Source organism: Balaenoptera musculus, chromosome X (genome assembly GCF_009873245.2).
Source record: "Balaenoptera musculus isolate JJ_BM4_2016_0621 chromosome X, mBalMus1.pri.v3, whole genome shotgun sequence".
Taxonomy (NCBI): Eukaryota; Metazoa; Chordata; class Mammalia; order Artiodactyla; family Balaenopteridae; genus Balaenoptera; species Balaenoptera musculus.
The window spans coordinates 45246610-45260939 of NC_045806.1; the positions used below are offsets into that span (position 1 = coordinate 45246610).

The 14330-nt window shown below is 48.0% G+C and overlaps 1 protein-coding gene across 3 annotated transcripts in view; it reads right to left on the bottom strand.

Annotated features, from left to right (window-relative positions):
* The window catches only part of IQSEC2 (IQ motif and Sec7 domain ArfGEF 2), a 76174-nt gene that overhangs the window by 34438 nt on the left and 27406 nt on the right, over window positions 1-14330 (bottom strand). The window contains exons 1-2 of one of the 3 annotated variants that reach the window (XM_036840482.1): window positions 6975-7072; window positions 5083-5178 (exon numbers count right to left, since the gene is read on the bottom strand). The exons of 1 other annotated variant lie outside the window; for it this stretch is intronic. In XM_036840482.1, coding sequence (XP_036696377.1) covers window positions 5083-5178; window positions 6975-7000 — 122 coding nt within the window. In that variant the 5' untranslated portion in view covers window positions 7001-7072. Of the gene's footprint in view, window positions 1-5082; window positions 5179-6974; window positions 7073-14330 lie in introns of those variants that run through there. One more of the 3 variants, XM_036840480.1, reaches the window with a different exon arrangement.

The following is a 14330-nucleotide window of genomic DNA, read 5'->3' on the forward strand; positions in this document are numbered from 1 at the left end:
CCTGGGCTCCATTTCCCAGGGCCGCCTACTCTTATTTTCCCTCCTGTGTCACCTTCATGTCAAGACCAGGGACCTGGTTCTCTTTCTCTCTCTCTCTCTCTTTTTTTTTCTTTTGGCCATGCTGCGAGGCTTGCGGGATCTTAGTTCCCTGACCAGGGACTGAACCCGGGCCCCAGCAGTGAAAGCACCGAGTCCTAACCACTGGACTGCCAGTGAACTCCCTGGCTCTCTCTTCTTATGGTGCGATCCCCTCCATCCCATGTACTACTCTCAGCCTCCTCATCCCAAAGCCCCACTATGGTCAGGCCCATCCTTTGCTCCAGAACCATCCCTAGACATGTACAGCTTTTAGATCCAATCCAATCCAAGGCTACACATTAGCTATGAGGAAAACAAGACATGGGTAGTCCCTGCCCTTCAAGAGTTGATAGTCATCCAGGAGTTTTACATGTACCTTCTCCAATCCTAAAATCAGCCCTGAGAGGTAAATAGGCATTATCCTCATTGCACAGATGAGGAAATAGAAGCTCAGAGGCTTGCCGAAAGTCGAGCTTGTAAGTAGCCGAATTTGGACTTGAATAAAGATACTGACCCAACTACTTTCCCCCATTAGGTCATCCTGCTTGGAAGAGCCAAAAAGTAGGCAACCATTTCCGGCAGGATTGGGGGATAAAGGAAAGCTATTACTCTTTCAAGACTTAGTACACATGTCCCCTCCTGTAGGGGACAGGTGGGGTTAGGTACCCCTCCTCTGGCAGCCCTCTGGGCCTACTTATGTTCTATCCCAAACCACACTATGCAGTCATTGTCTATGTGTCTCTCTCTCCCTTCTGGACTTGAGCTCCCTGACTGTAGGACCAGATACAGCTCATTCCCATATATTGAACCAAGGTTCAACATAAGGCCTAACTGAGAGCAGGCAGAACAAATGCTTGCTGAATGAATCAGGTGGTATTTGAGCAAGTTATTAAAAGGAAAAACAACAGGTGGATACAGGAAAAAGGTATAGAGGAGGAAGGAAACAAGTTAGTAAAGGCAAGGAAATGGGACCAAGAAAAAAGGCCAGTAATTTTAAAATTGTGACAGGGTAGGTATAACATTTTTTTCATTGTTGTTATGGGGGTTTTCTTTTCCTTACAAAAATGGGATCATACTATAAGCCCTGTTCTGCAATTTGCTTTTTTCATATAACAATAAGTCTTAGAGGTCTTTCCAGGTGAGTATCTAGAGATATATCTTTTACTTTTGATCTGCTACAGAGTATGGATGGATCATGAAGGAAAAGCTGTTTCCTACTGATGGACATGTAGGTTGTTTTAATTGTTTGCTATTATAAACAATGCTGCAATGAACATCTTTGCATATGTCTGGAAGTAGTTTTGAAGGATTCCTAAAAGTTGAGTTGCTGGGCAAAGGAATGAACATTTTGTTTAAAATGTAGATAAAAGCTATTTCCGTGGCTTTAACATTTTTATAAACTGGCTAAAAATAAAGATTATTCCTACTCATATAATCCTGTCTTTATTTAAGAAGCATATATCATGCAACCTTTTCTTTTTTTTTTTTTTTTTAATTGTGGTATATTTCAAACATTTACATTTTATTTTTTTATTATTTTTATTTATGTATTTATTTGGCTGCGCCGGGTCTTAATTGCAGGATCTTTTAGTTGCAGCATGTGGGATCTAGTTCCCCGACCAGGGATCAAACCCGGGCCCCCTGCATTGGGAGCGGCGGAATCTTAACCGCTGGACCACCAGGGAAGTCCCCCATGCAACCTTTTCATTAAGAGTTGGCTGAGAATGCTATCCTACAAAAGGGCGTGTGATAAAGAGTTGCACAGTATGGCTTCTGTTTGCAGTTGGGGTTGGGGTATTTTAGAAAAGGCCTCTGGCTGGCCAAATTGGGGTCTACCTAGTAGTAAAACTCTAGAGGAACCTAACTCTAAGACATAGTTCTCAGCTTGGAAGTATATGCACATTTAAGTTTCTGGGGGCAGCTAACAAACTGGTCCCATAAGAAAATGAAACCAATTCGTACTCTTATCAAGGAATATGAGAGATTCTGTTTCCTCACAACCCTTTCAATCTTTTAAATTTTGGTACTTTAAAATTAGTACTTCGTCGTTGTTTTAGTTACATTTCTTTAGCTATTTGTAAGGTTGAACATCCTTTCTCATTCATTAGCTGTATATTTCTCTGAATTGTCAAATCACGTTATTTCTCCACTTTAAATGGGTTGTGCACCTTTTTCTTATTGATTTCCGGGAGACGATACAGACAGAGATATTAACCTTTGCCTGATGTCTATGTAGCAAATACTTTCTTCTAGCCTGTTGTTTCTGTTTTAACTTTGTGTATAGTATCTTTCTCCACACAGAAGTTCTTAACTTTAACGTAGTTGAAATTATTGCTCTTTACTTTATGGCTCCTGAGTTCTTAAACCCTGATCAGAAAGGCTTCTCCACCTTGTTATAAAAATATTCTGGATTTTCCTCTGGTACTTTTACAGCTTTATTTTTTGCATTTGTTTTTGTACAAGGTAGGGATTTAACTTAAATTTTTTCCAAATGGTAGCTAATAGTCCCATCCTATTTACTGACTTCCCACTGATTTGAAATGCATTCTTTGTCACAAATTAAATTCCCATATGAATATATGGGTTTGTTTCTAAATTCTCTATTTTGTTCCATTTATGTATTCCTCTATTTCTGTGATGATATAATATTTGTAATTTCTGTAGATTTATGGTAAGTTTTTATATCTAATGGGGCAAGTCCCCCCCTCATTGTTCTTCTTTTTCAAAATTTTCTTAGTAATTCATGGGCATTTACTCTTCCAAATGAACTTTAAAATCCAATTGCACAATTCCCAAAGAAAACACCACTGAAATTTTAATGAGAAATACATTGAACCTTTTGATCAAATTGGGGGGAAAATGTCATTTTAAACCATACTGAATTCTTCCCATCCAAGAATAGGATATGACTCTTGATTTATTCAAGTCTTATAGCCTTTGATGAAATTTTAGTTTTCTACAGAGAAGTATTTTAAATTTCTTATAAATTCGTAGCAATTTTATCTTTTTTTTTTTGCTATCGTGAATGGGAATCTTTTTCTATTATGTCTTCTAATTAGTTATTGATGGTATTCAGAGAAGCTGATGGTTTGGGTGTATATTTATCTTGTATCTACCCATCTCACTGAATTGTCTTATTAGTTCTAATAATTTTTCCTTTTATTCTCTTTGATTATCCAAGTAGACAACCATATCATCTTCAAATAATGCTAATTCTGACTCTTTATTTCTGATATTTATACCACTTATTTCTTTTTTTAATCCCAATGATTAAAACTTCCAGAAAAACACTGGTTAGTGACAGTGATAGTAGTCATCCTTATTTTGTTCCCAAATTGAATGGAAATTTATCTAGCATTTCACTGTTACACTTGATGATTGTTTTTGGTTTCTGATAAAAATTCTTTCCAAGTTAAGGAGGTTTTCATTCATTCCTAACTTACTGTACTAGTTATCTATTGCTGTTTAACAAATTACCCCAATGCAGCAAGAGATAACTAAGGCAGTAAGGGTTTTTAAATCAAGAATGGATGTGTGATTTTGTCAGATTATTTTTTCAGCATTTATGGAGATAGAGTAAAAAGATTGTACAACTATTAGTATAATCAATTACAATAACAGCTTTCCTAATTTTGAACAATCCCTGCACTCCTGGGACAAACTTTCACTTGTCACGATACAGTCTTCTTTTAATACGCTGATGGATTCAGTTGGAGAATCTGTAATTTAAAACGTGTTGCTCTATTAATATGTGAGGTAAGGCTATAGTTTTCCTTTTTTTGTCTAAACCTGTCCAGTGATACCAGCCTTCTAGAATGAACTAGGAAGCTGTCCATCTTTTCCTATTAGCTGATCTTTCAAGATTGGATAGAACTTCCATGATACCTGAACTTCCATAATACCAGCTGGGCCTGGTACCATTTCTGAGGAGAAAACTTTGACCATCTTTTAAACTTCTTCTATACTGTTCTATTCTATTCAGGTTTTCTTCCACTCCTTAAGTGATTTTGGTAATTTATATTTTCCTAGAAAACCACCCATCTCATCTAGATTTTCACATTTATTGTTATAAAATTACACAAAGCATTTTCTTATGACTTTCATATCCTCTGAATCTGTGGTTAAATCCCCTTCATCATACCTTATTTTATTTATGTTTTCTTGCCATTTTCTCAATCATAACTGCCAGAGGAGGGTCTGTCTAGTTTGTTGGTCTTTTCAAAAAACACCTCTTAGCTTATCAAACCTTTTGTTTTCTATTTCATTAATTTCTGGTTTTATATACAGTAATTACTTGATTCTGCTTTCTTTTGGTTGTTCTTTTTCTAGAATTTTCTAGACTCTTGATTAGAATAATTAGTTCATTTAAACTGTCTTGTTCTCTAATAAAAGCATTTAAGACTACAAACTTTCTTCTGGGAACCCCCATGGTCATATCCCATAGGTTTTGATCTATGATATTCTCAATTGACATTTATTCTAAATAGTCCATAAATTCCATTCTTATTTCCTCTTTAACACAAGTATTTTTAAACTTTCAAATGGACCTAGCCTTTTTGCCATTGCTATTAATATTTTATTTCATTGCATTATAATCAGAAAATGTAAAATGTGTTTTCAAATTAACTTGGAAATAATCTCCTTCCCCAAAAGTATAATCAGATTGTTCTCTCTGTCTAAACACCCTTCCCCATCCTATCCAACTGACAAACTCTTACTCATCCTACAAAACAGCTCAAATGTTACATATTCTAGGACCAACCACTCCCACTTTGGGGGGAAGGTATCTAGAGAAGGATTTTTAAGGAAGGACAAGCTACAAACAGGCTGTGAACGTCCTCTTTGGTCTCCTGGCCTGGTCCCCCAGTCACTCTCCTCACACGCTCAGACACCCATTCCACAGTCACTCCAGAGGCTAGAGGGAGATGGGGGAGGGGCTGGCAATGATATTGATATTTGTCTGGAGGGGTGAGGGATTGGGGGAGGGGTGGGTCTAGCTCTTACCTGCTCTCTGCCAGCCTGCCTGAGGGGGTAAGCTTCATGGAGTCAAGGACCTGAGTAGGACAGCAATACTGGTGTAGAGTATGAGACGCTGTGGACCTGAGAGACAGCAAGAGACAGAGAGAGAAAGAGAGACAGAGAGAGAGACAGGGAGGGAGGGGAGAGGCAGGGTGGGGAATGGGGACAAGGAGGTGAAAGTGAGTGGGACAGGGGAAAGGGGAAGACTGGGTGGAATGGGTGGTGGAGGATAGGGAATGGAAGAGGAGGGGTGGGAGGGAGGGAGGGAGAGAGGGAAGGTAGGAAGGAAGGAAGGAAGGAAGGAAGGAAGGAAGGAAGGAAGGAAGGAAGGAAGAAAAAAAGAAAAAACCACAAAGTCAAGAAAGAGAGGACGGCACTCGAACCACAAACAGAACACAACGACAACAGGGGGCAGCAGAGACAAAAGAGCTGGGCTGGGCCTCCTGTGTTCCAGGTGACTCCGTGGGGACCTCGGCCTCAGAGACACTGGGACACCACAGTAGGGAAGGGGGAAGGGAGCCCTCCTCACACCAGACGCCACACGGGTAGGGAAGAGGGGAGAGGGAAGGGTGGATGAAAGAGAAAGGGAAAAGGTGTATGGGGGGTTCCCCCTTAGAGAAGACCCCTCACAAGAAAGGAGGGAGGGATGGGGAGAAAAGAGGCTCTGGGTCCAAAGAGGGGGAAGAACCCAGGCCAGGGAGGGGTGGGGGTGGGGTTGGTGCAGGAGACACTGGAGGAGGAGAGGGAAAGAGACAGAGAGAAACCGAAAGAGACAAGACAGAAAAGGAGAAAGACAGAGAAGGAGGAAGACAGTGAAAGGGCGAGACAAAAGACACAGAGAGAAGACGGGGAGAGGCAGAGAGTGCCAGAGCAAAGGACAGGAGAGGCGAGGGCGGAGGAGAGCTGACAAGGTCTCAGTGGTCTTGGTGACAGGATGGGACTCGGGCTGAGTGTGCGAGTGGGGCCCAGCGAGCCAGAGGACAGGGTGGTTCTTTGCTTCCAAGGCCAGTGCTGCGCCCCCAGCCTGGGGCAGGGCCCAAGCTCCGCCCCCCAGCGCTGTGCTCCCACCCTTAGCGTGGGGTCCAAAGGCCCCTCTGCCTCCTGCTTCCCACGATTAAAGTCCAGAGAAGGGGAAGGGGGAGGAGAGACAGCAGCGTAGTGAGGCCGAGGGCCCTGTCCCTGCCCTACCCAGCACAGGGCAGATGCTGGGAGTGAGTGCCAGGTCAGCCAGCCCCTGCCCCCCACGAGCCCCTGAAGGCAGGTTGTAGTCAGGGCCTGGCCATTCAAGAGCCGAAGTAAAGGCTGGGAGATGTGGCTGCATGCCAGGCCAGCTGCCCACTATCTCGCTTGCTGCGAATTAGAGAGGATGCCTAAATCTTAGAACCTTAACAGAGAATCCTGGAATCTGATACTCTTCTTATCAGAGACTCTGGAATAATTGTCATCAGCAGAACGACTGTTTCTCAAGTGCCATCTAAGTGCCAGTCACTGGCCCAAGTCCTTGACTCATTAAACCTGAGACTCAGAGATCCTTAGGCTGCTGGAATGTTGGTATCAGAGAGTCTCAGCTGTGGTGGACAGCCCCGCAGTGCCAGGCTAGGTGCCAGGGCAGCCACCAATCACACCCCTCACAGGCCACCAACTGCGCTGCTCAGGGCTCCAGGGTCCTTACAGAGCTGGGCACCCAGATGCCCCTGGGCTCACCCACTTGAGCTGGCTCCCTCCCCCAAGCCAAAGGCCTCCAAGAGTCCAAGAGGGGAGCCAGGAACCAGGAAGCCAGGAGGCTGCTGAATCAGCAGCCCAGGGACCAGGTCCAGGCCTGGGCAGGAAGGGAGGGGGTCGGGCTGCAGGGTTGGGGGTGGGGGCCAGGTTCCTACCTGCTACTCCTCCCGGGGGGCTCCATGGGTCTGGACCTGTCCCGAGGGCAGGCCCCCTGGCCAGGGCGGTGCCTCCACCGACTCGCCACCCCCTCCTCCCCAGCCCTTCCCTAGAAGGAGGAACCAAGGAGGCGGGGCCAGGCCTGCTGGGCTATAGGCCAGACTGCAACTGGAAACTTTGCTCCTTCCCCTGCTCCCCCAGGAGGGCTGGGAACTCCTAGTAGGAGGAAGCAGCTTTGAGAGCTTGAAGTGACTCCTCTGGGCCAAACCTCAGGCTGGGCTCACTATATGCACCTCTGTTGGAATCTCCCCAAGCACCCTGTCAAGTACCTGTCACTAGCCCTATTCTCCCGAAGAGAAAATTGAGATGTAGAAACATTACGTAACTCGGCACAGGTAATAGAGCTAGTAAGTAGCAGAACCCCAAGATCAGGACCTGGTTTGGCCATTCCCAAATCAGGACTCTGTCCCCTTGGCCATATTGCTGCCCTGTGAATACAGAAACCTTTCCATAGAAGCTTTTCACAAACATTCTCATCTTCCACAGAGTTAAAGAGACTCTGTGTGGTGGTTATGCTGGGATGCTCCAGTTCAAGTAAAATTCAAATCACCCATTTGGGAAAATCAAGATGAGGGCCCAGCCGATATTCTTGACCATTGCAATAAGCTCTCACTTTCTTCTGCGTTGTTTTCTGAACTGGCTAAGAGAAATGCTCCCTGAAGAGAAAAGCAAAAATCAGAAGACACGCCATTCACAATCTAGAGGCTGTTCTTCCAAGGAAATTGCCCCACCTGATTTTACAGAGGGGGAGATTGAGGCCTGGAGAGGGGAGGAGTCTTACTAAAGTTCATACAGCCAGTCAAACTAGAATCCCCACCGACCTACCACAGTAATCTCTCTCTCCTCCTTATGTGGGGGGCTGGAGAAAGGAGACAATTTGGAGGATTTGAAGGGTGTGGGGTTCCTGAAGAGTACCCCAGATCCAGCCCAGAGGGCTCCTGTCCTTTCACAGCCCCAGAGCCCAGGCCCCTGGCTGTTCTGAGCAGAAGGCAGCCCTGGGAGGGGCCAGGGGGCCAGTGATCTAGAAGGAATAGGAGCTGACAGGCAACAGGCCAGCCTTCCTGCCTTCCTGCCTTCCTGCCTCCCTGCCGGGGCAGCTGGTTCCTCTCAAGAAAGCCAAAGCTGCTGAGAGAGATAGGCCCTCCGGACCACCGCAAAGTTGGCATCTATGGGCCCTTCATGGCCTCTTCTCCCTCTGCCCACCCCCTAAAGCCCCGTGGTCTTCAAGGCTCTGGTCTCAGCCCCTGTTTTTCTTTCTCTCTCCCTCAGCAACTCTCTTGGCTCTTGTGGCAGCCGCACCTTGTGCCCATTTGCACTTATTGTCCTAAGGGTGGCACCTGTGGCCCAAACCTTCACCTTGGCCTGGCAGAAGTTGAGAGACAGAAATTCTAGTCCTGGCCCTAAGGCTGATGCTGTGTGACCTTGGGCAAGCCCCTTCCCCTCTCTGGTGAGGCAAAGAGCTTACATTTTGGTGCCTGGCAGAGCTGGGTACAAGTCCCAGCTCTACAACTTTTCAGCTGGGTAACCCCTCTGAGGCACGGTTTGTTCATCTGTAAAAGGTGAGTGGCAACTCCTATCTCACAGGTTCTTGTGAGGTTTCAGTGAGACAAATATGCACATGCTGAAAAGTCTCAGTTTGAGCCTGACAGAGTATGATCCTTCTCCCAGGGAGGTAGGGGAGACTCTTGGGAAACCTGTTTGTTTCGGGCAGGGGAAGATTTCTAGGAAGATACCTCTTCATCTGGGCCACTCTTGGAATTCAGGCATATCTGAGCCTGTTGGGGCGACTCATGTGATAACCCTCTAGGGGCTGAAGGGAAGAAGGAGCTAAGGGTGAGGAGCCTGACCCAGCCGCAGGGCACTGGCAGGGCCTTCGTTCACTTATGCTACAGATCCTGTGAGCCAGGCACTGAGCTGGGGGACAGATACGGCAGTGACTAAGGGCAGTCAATGTCCTGATCTCATGGAGCTCATATCCAAGTGAGAGGAGACAGACATTATTCAACCACTAATGGAATTAAGCAGGGCAAAAAGTGGAGGTAGTGGGGGAGAGTGTTCCAGGCAGAGGAAACAACTTGGGCAAAGGACCTGAGGTGGTATTTCCAGGAACTACCAGGAGGCCAACGTGGCTGAGTGGAAAAAGCAAAGGGGAGATGAGCGAGACTGGAGATGTAGGCGGGGGCCCAGTCATGCAGAGCCTGGAGGTCCTGATAAGGTTTCAGTATTTATACTAAGAGGAATTTGGAAGCCTGTGGTTCATGGATAGGCTAGGGGCGGGGAGTGTCTCTGAAGTCCCTAAAGTTGTATGAAAAATATGAGTGAGTATGAGTGCATTTCTGGGGAGAACACTGCTTTCATTAGATCCTCAGATGGGTTTGTGATCCCAAAAGGGCAGGGAAACTCCTTATATGATTCCATTCCCTAAGTGCCCACTATGAGCTAGTGTCAGGCATCCCAGGACCTTCTGTGAGCTGCCCCTCCCCCCCACTTCCAGGTGGTCTCAGCCTCCCCCCCATCTTCAACCTGTGCCCCACCCAAACAGAAGTGCCTACAATTCTCTGCCACACTCTGCTGTCTGCCCTCACCTTTGCCTCTGCTCAAAAGACCCTTCCCCACCACCCTTCCCCCACTGCCACCTCCCCACTTCGTTAGCTCCGCCTTGTTCCTCACAAGTCTGCTCAGAGGTGGTGCCCTCTGGGAACCTGACTCTGGGATCCCTCCCCTGTGTCCTTCCCACCCTGCGTTTCTCCAGCGCTGTCTATTCACATGCTGTTGCCCCTTCTGGTCCAGGAGCTCGGTGGGGACAGGGACCATGTCTTATTCATTCCAGTGTCCCCAGCATCCGGCACAAGGCACCTAGTCAAACAGGTCAGCAGGTATTGGGAGACAGACAATCCACACTGAGGTGGAGGCTGCAAGATGGGCTGCTGGACACTAGAGGGCACTGTGGCCACTGGAATCCTGGCCTGCCGCTGCCACTAGCCAGGCTGACCCAGGCTGGCCCTGGGACCAGGCAGGCGGAGAAGCATGGAAACTCTGCTCCTGGGTCCTGCAGCTCCTTGGCTCTGGGTCTAACTGACCGGGGTCCCAGTCCCAGCTTCCCAATTTACCTTCTGCCCCCTTTCCAGATTATCTCTCATGACAGCCCCAGCCCACTGCAGATACAGTTACAGTTCTTCACGAATGCAAGTACCAAACACTGCTCCACAGCCCTGGCACACTTTTTTGCTCTGTCTGCAACACTCTCCACTTCACCTCACCCCACCCCCACCCCTCACCAGGCTAACTTCTACTCATCCACCAAGTCTCAGTTTAGATGTCAGCTTGGAGAAGCCTCCCTGACCCTGAGGCTGGGTTGGGTACACTTCTGAGGTTCTCCCACAGCACCCTACACTTCCCCTGTAATTGTCTGTTTCCTTATCTGTTTTCCTACCAGATGGTGAGTTTCCTCAGAGCAGGATTCTATTATTCATCACTGTATCAACCGCATTTAGTTTAGCAGAGTGCCTGACACGATGTAGGTACTCAAGAAATTGTCCCATGACTAAGTGGATGGATGGACGGACAGATGGATGGATGATCTCAGGCAAGTCACTCTACCTCTCAAGGTTTCAGTTTCCCCCTCTGTAAAGTGGATCCAATCACCCTTACTTGGCAGAGCTGCCAGGAGGATTAAAGATAAGGTGTGTGGAATGCTCCCTAACAGTACCTGATACATAGTACACATTTTCTGAATCAAAGCATTTATTAAGTTGAAGGAGGCTTTGCCCTGAGCCTGGGATGATCTCTCCCACTCAGGCTTACCACCTATATGTGGAAGATGGCCTTAACAATAATAAGAAAACTATCATTTTTATTAAAAAATAACAACAGCACCTGCTATGTGCCAGGCCAGAAGTAGGAGCTCCCTAAGGAGGTGGGCAGTCTCCAGTCTCAGCCAGAGGATGCAAGGCCCTGGCCGAGGTCAGAGCCATGGGCATTGCCCCTGCATCTGGAGAACAGTCATTACGTGCACAGCTGGTTCCAAACTCTTTACTCATAGGTGAAAACCTGTCTAAGGGGTCATTAATTCCCTCTGTAATTAATGTAAAAACTGCAGGGTTTGTATTAATGGAAGAGTAAGCTCAAGCATCAAGTTGATAATATTGATAATGTGTGCTTGTAATTCTATACTGCAGATAACTATAAATTCAGTCACTGCACTAATAAAATGTGAAAATTCCTGAAACAACCAAGAACTTGGTAGCAGCTGTACCATGAGTAGCATTATGCCAGTTGTTCTGAGGCTATGAAAATCACCGCACACTGGTGGCGATGGTAATATTCACTGTGCACTTAAAGGCTGTTTGGACACAAAATAAGGGGAAATTTTTAGATAAAACAGGGCATTTTGATGCAAGAGCATGGAACTTGAAAGCATAGTGAGCAAAGGTCGACTTGCATTAGAGTAGGAACCAAAACCTCGATGGACGAGCAAGCTTACAATCGTGGGCCTCTGAGCAGACTACTCCCCCGGCTGTGACCTCGCTTGTGAACACATAAAAGCTGTGGGCACTGTAGAAGAAACACCAAGTCCCGAGTATTTGACCTCTACCCTCACCCACTTCTAGGAGAATCCACTCCCACCTACAGCCCCTTGCCCCCTCGTTTACCACAGGATGGACAGAAACGGTGCTGTCCCATGGGGGTGGGCCCTGAAGCTGGAAGGTCACATAGCTTCTAGGTTGGCGGCCACATCAGGCCACCTGAGAGCAGAGGAAGCCAGTCCAGAGAGAGGAGTCAGTGACAAAGAGATGACAGGGACCAGGCAAGTCATGAAAGATGGAGAGAGACAAGGCATGAGCCAGGGAGATGCAGAGATGCAGAGAGAGAGAGAGAGAGAGAGAAAGAGAGAGAGAGCAATCTTGCTCCTTGACTTCTTGGTCCCACTTCCAGTTGGCATGAGGCCTGGCTATACATCATTTACTGCTCTTAGATTCTGTGAGATGTAGCCTCACAATAGTCTCCCCCCCACCCACCCTTTATTCTTGAGCGCATTTGAGTGGGTTTCAGTTCCCTGCAACAAAGTGTACCCAGACTAAGACAAGGGAAAATTGCGGATATAAGTGCAGGGCTTGCATAAGCAAAAACGCATAAAGAACACTTAGGTAGGGAGGGGTGAATGCAATTATAAAGCGTTTGTGTTTGTTCACCCAAATGCTCCCTCATTTCCTGACAGTTGCGACCACAGATACATGCTACAGTCGCACACTCACATACGCTGACATTCAGTGGACACCGAGACAAATGCAGCAACAACCAGATCTGCTTCTATGCAGACACCCTGCCGTGCATGGACACCCACCAGCACGCAGCGCTGCCCCTGCGCTCCTCACACCCGCACAGATGCGGAGCCACACCAAGAACACAGTGGCGCTGCCCGGGAGGTTCGGGCCAGGAACTGAGGCTCGACTGGGCTCTGAGCAGCCTCCCTCCCCAGCTGCCAAGTGACTCATCCCCAGGGCTGCTAATTAAAGCCAGGACAGAGGGGACACAGAGGAGGGGAGGGAAAGAGAGAGAAGGCAAGTTTATTTTGGTGCCAACCAGGCATGCAGCCAGCTTAGGGGTCACCCACTTCCTGGGGCTGGGCCAGGAGGGGGCAAGGGAACACTAACAGGAAGGGGAAGGAGGACCCCCTTACCTCTTCTTGCCCCTCATGAGCTTCCTGGAAAAAGGTACCTCCTCAAGGAAAATTACCCATCTCCCTCCCCCCCCACCTCCCTCCTCCTCCATCCCACTGTCAGATTCAAGTTCTACCCCTTCCAGCCTCTTGTCCTTACAACTGGCTTCTCCTCGTCAACACACTCCCATCTCCCCCATGGATCACCCAACACAGGCCTGGTACATAGGGAATGCTCTGTTCGTGCTTCTGGAATACAAATGGGTTAACCTCGGTATAGCATGGTGACCGCAACTCTGATGGTCTGGATTCCGATCTGAGTTCTGTGGGGGGGAGAGGGTAAATTATTTTAACTCTGAAAGCCTCAGTTTCCTCACCTGTAAAGTGACTAGAATATATACGCTATAGGATTATTGTGAAGATGAAGTGAGAAAACACAGGTAAAGTGCCCAGCATGGTGGCCAGCATATATGGGCTTTAGCTATCACCCAGTAAGTGCTGCTGCCGCTGATAAATTGTGCCCTGCCTCAGGCCTGGGGTAGCAGCAATTATACAGAGCTGAGTTCCAAGCCTGGCTCCACCACATAGGACCCGGGGGAGCTCAGACAAGCCACATAAGCTCTCAGAGCATTGGCTCATATGTAAAATGGGGATTCACAATATGACACCATAAATTTACTGTAATGATTTGGGCCTGTCAAGGGGAGCCCAGCTCTCAGAAGCGGCTCCATGCATTGCAGCAGCAATTACTAAGGATAGCAGGAGGAGCGCAGACCTGTGGGGCCAAAGAAGCCCAGGAGGGAGGAAGCAGTCAGGGTGGACTAGGGCAGCCAGGGAAGGCACCCCAGAGTGCACAGGGCTGGAGTTGGACCCACCAGAGCCAGAGAGCATTCAGCAGGCGGTAAGTGACAAGGTTCCAGCAAAAGGAAGTGGTGGGAACAGAGAGCTGGGCAGGGCAGGCAACCAGGCTGCGCTGAACAGGAGGCAGCACGGGAGGGAAGATTTGGAAGCAGCTGGGGCAGCTCTGGGGACTGGCGGTATCTTGGACATGTGGATGGGGGAGCCACGGAAGGTCTGTGAGGTCTCAGCTACCCCAGATTGCCAGGAGGTCAAAACAAGAAAGAATCTTAGAGATTACCTAATCCAAACTCCCGTTGGACAGATGGGGGCACTGAGGCCCAGAGTGGGAGGCCTCCTCTGGGAACAGAGCCAGCGTTGGCTCCTCCTCCCACTTCTCCTCCCGACAGCAGCGGCTCCTGTTGCCATGGGGACGTGCCTGGCTCTGCGGGTGTCAGCAGCTCCCCCACCTCCTCCCTCCTTCCCTAGCAACAGGCCACCTCCTCTGGCTCTCATCCTTGCGTGCCTGTCAACCCCAGCCTGGTCCCCAGGGCCCCCGAGTTCCAGCCAGACCCTCACTGCAGCGGCAGCACCTCTAGGCCTGGGCTCCCTCCTCTTCTGGTGGCGGAGGTATCAGCCCCTCCTGCCCCTCTGTTTTCAAGTTCTGCACCTCTCCACATATCTCAAGCTTGACTGCCCCATAAATGACAATGTATTGGGTTAGGGGATGGCGGAGGGCACTACAATATGTTGAGCCACCATTTTATGCTGAGCATTGCTTTAAGTTCTCTCATCAACC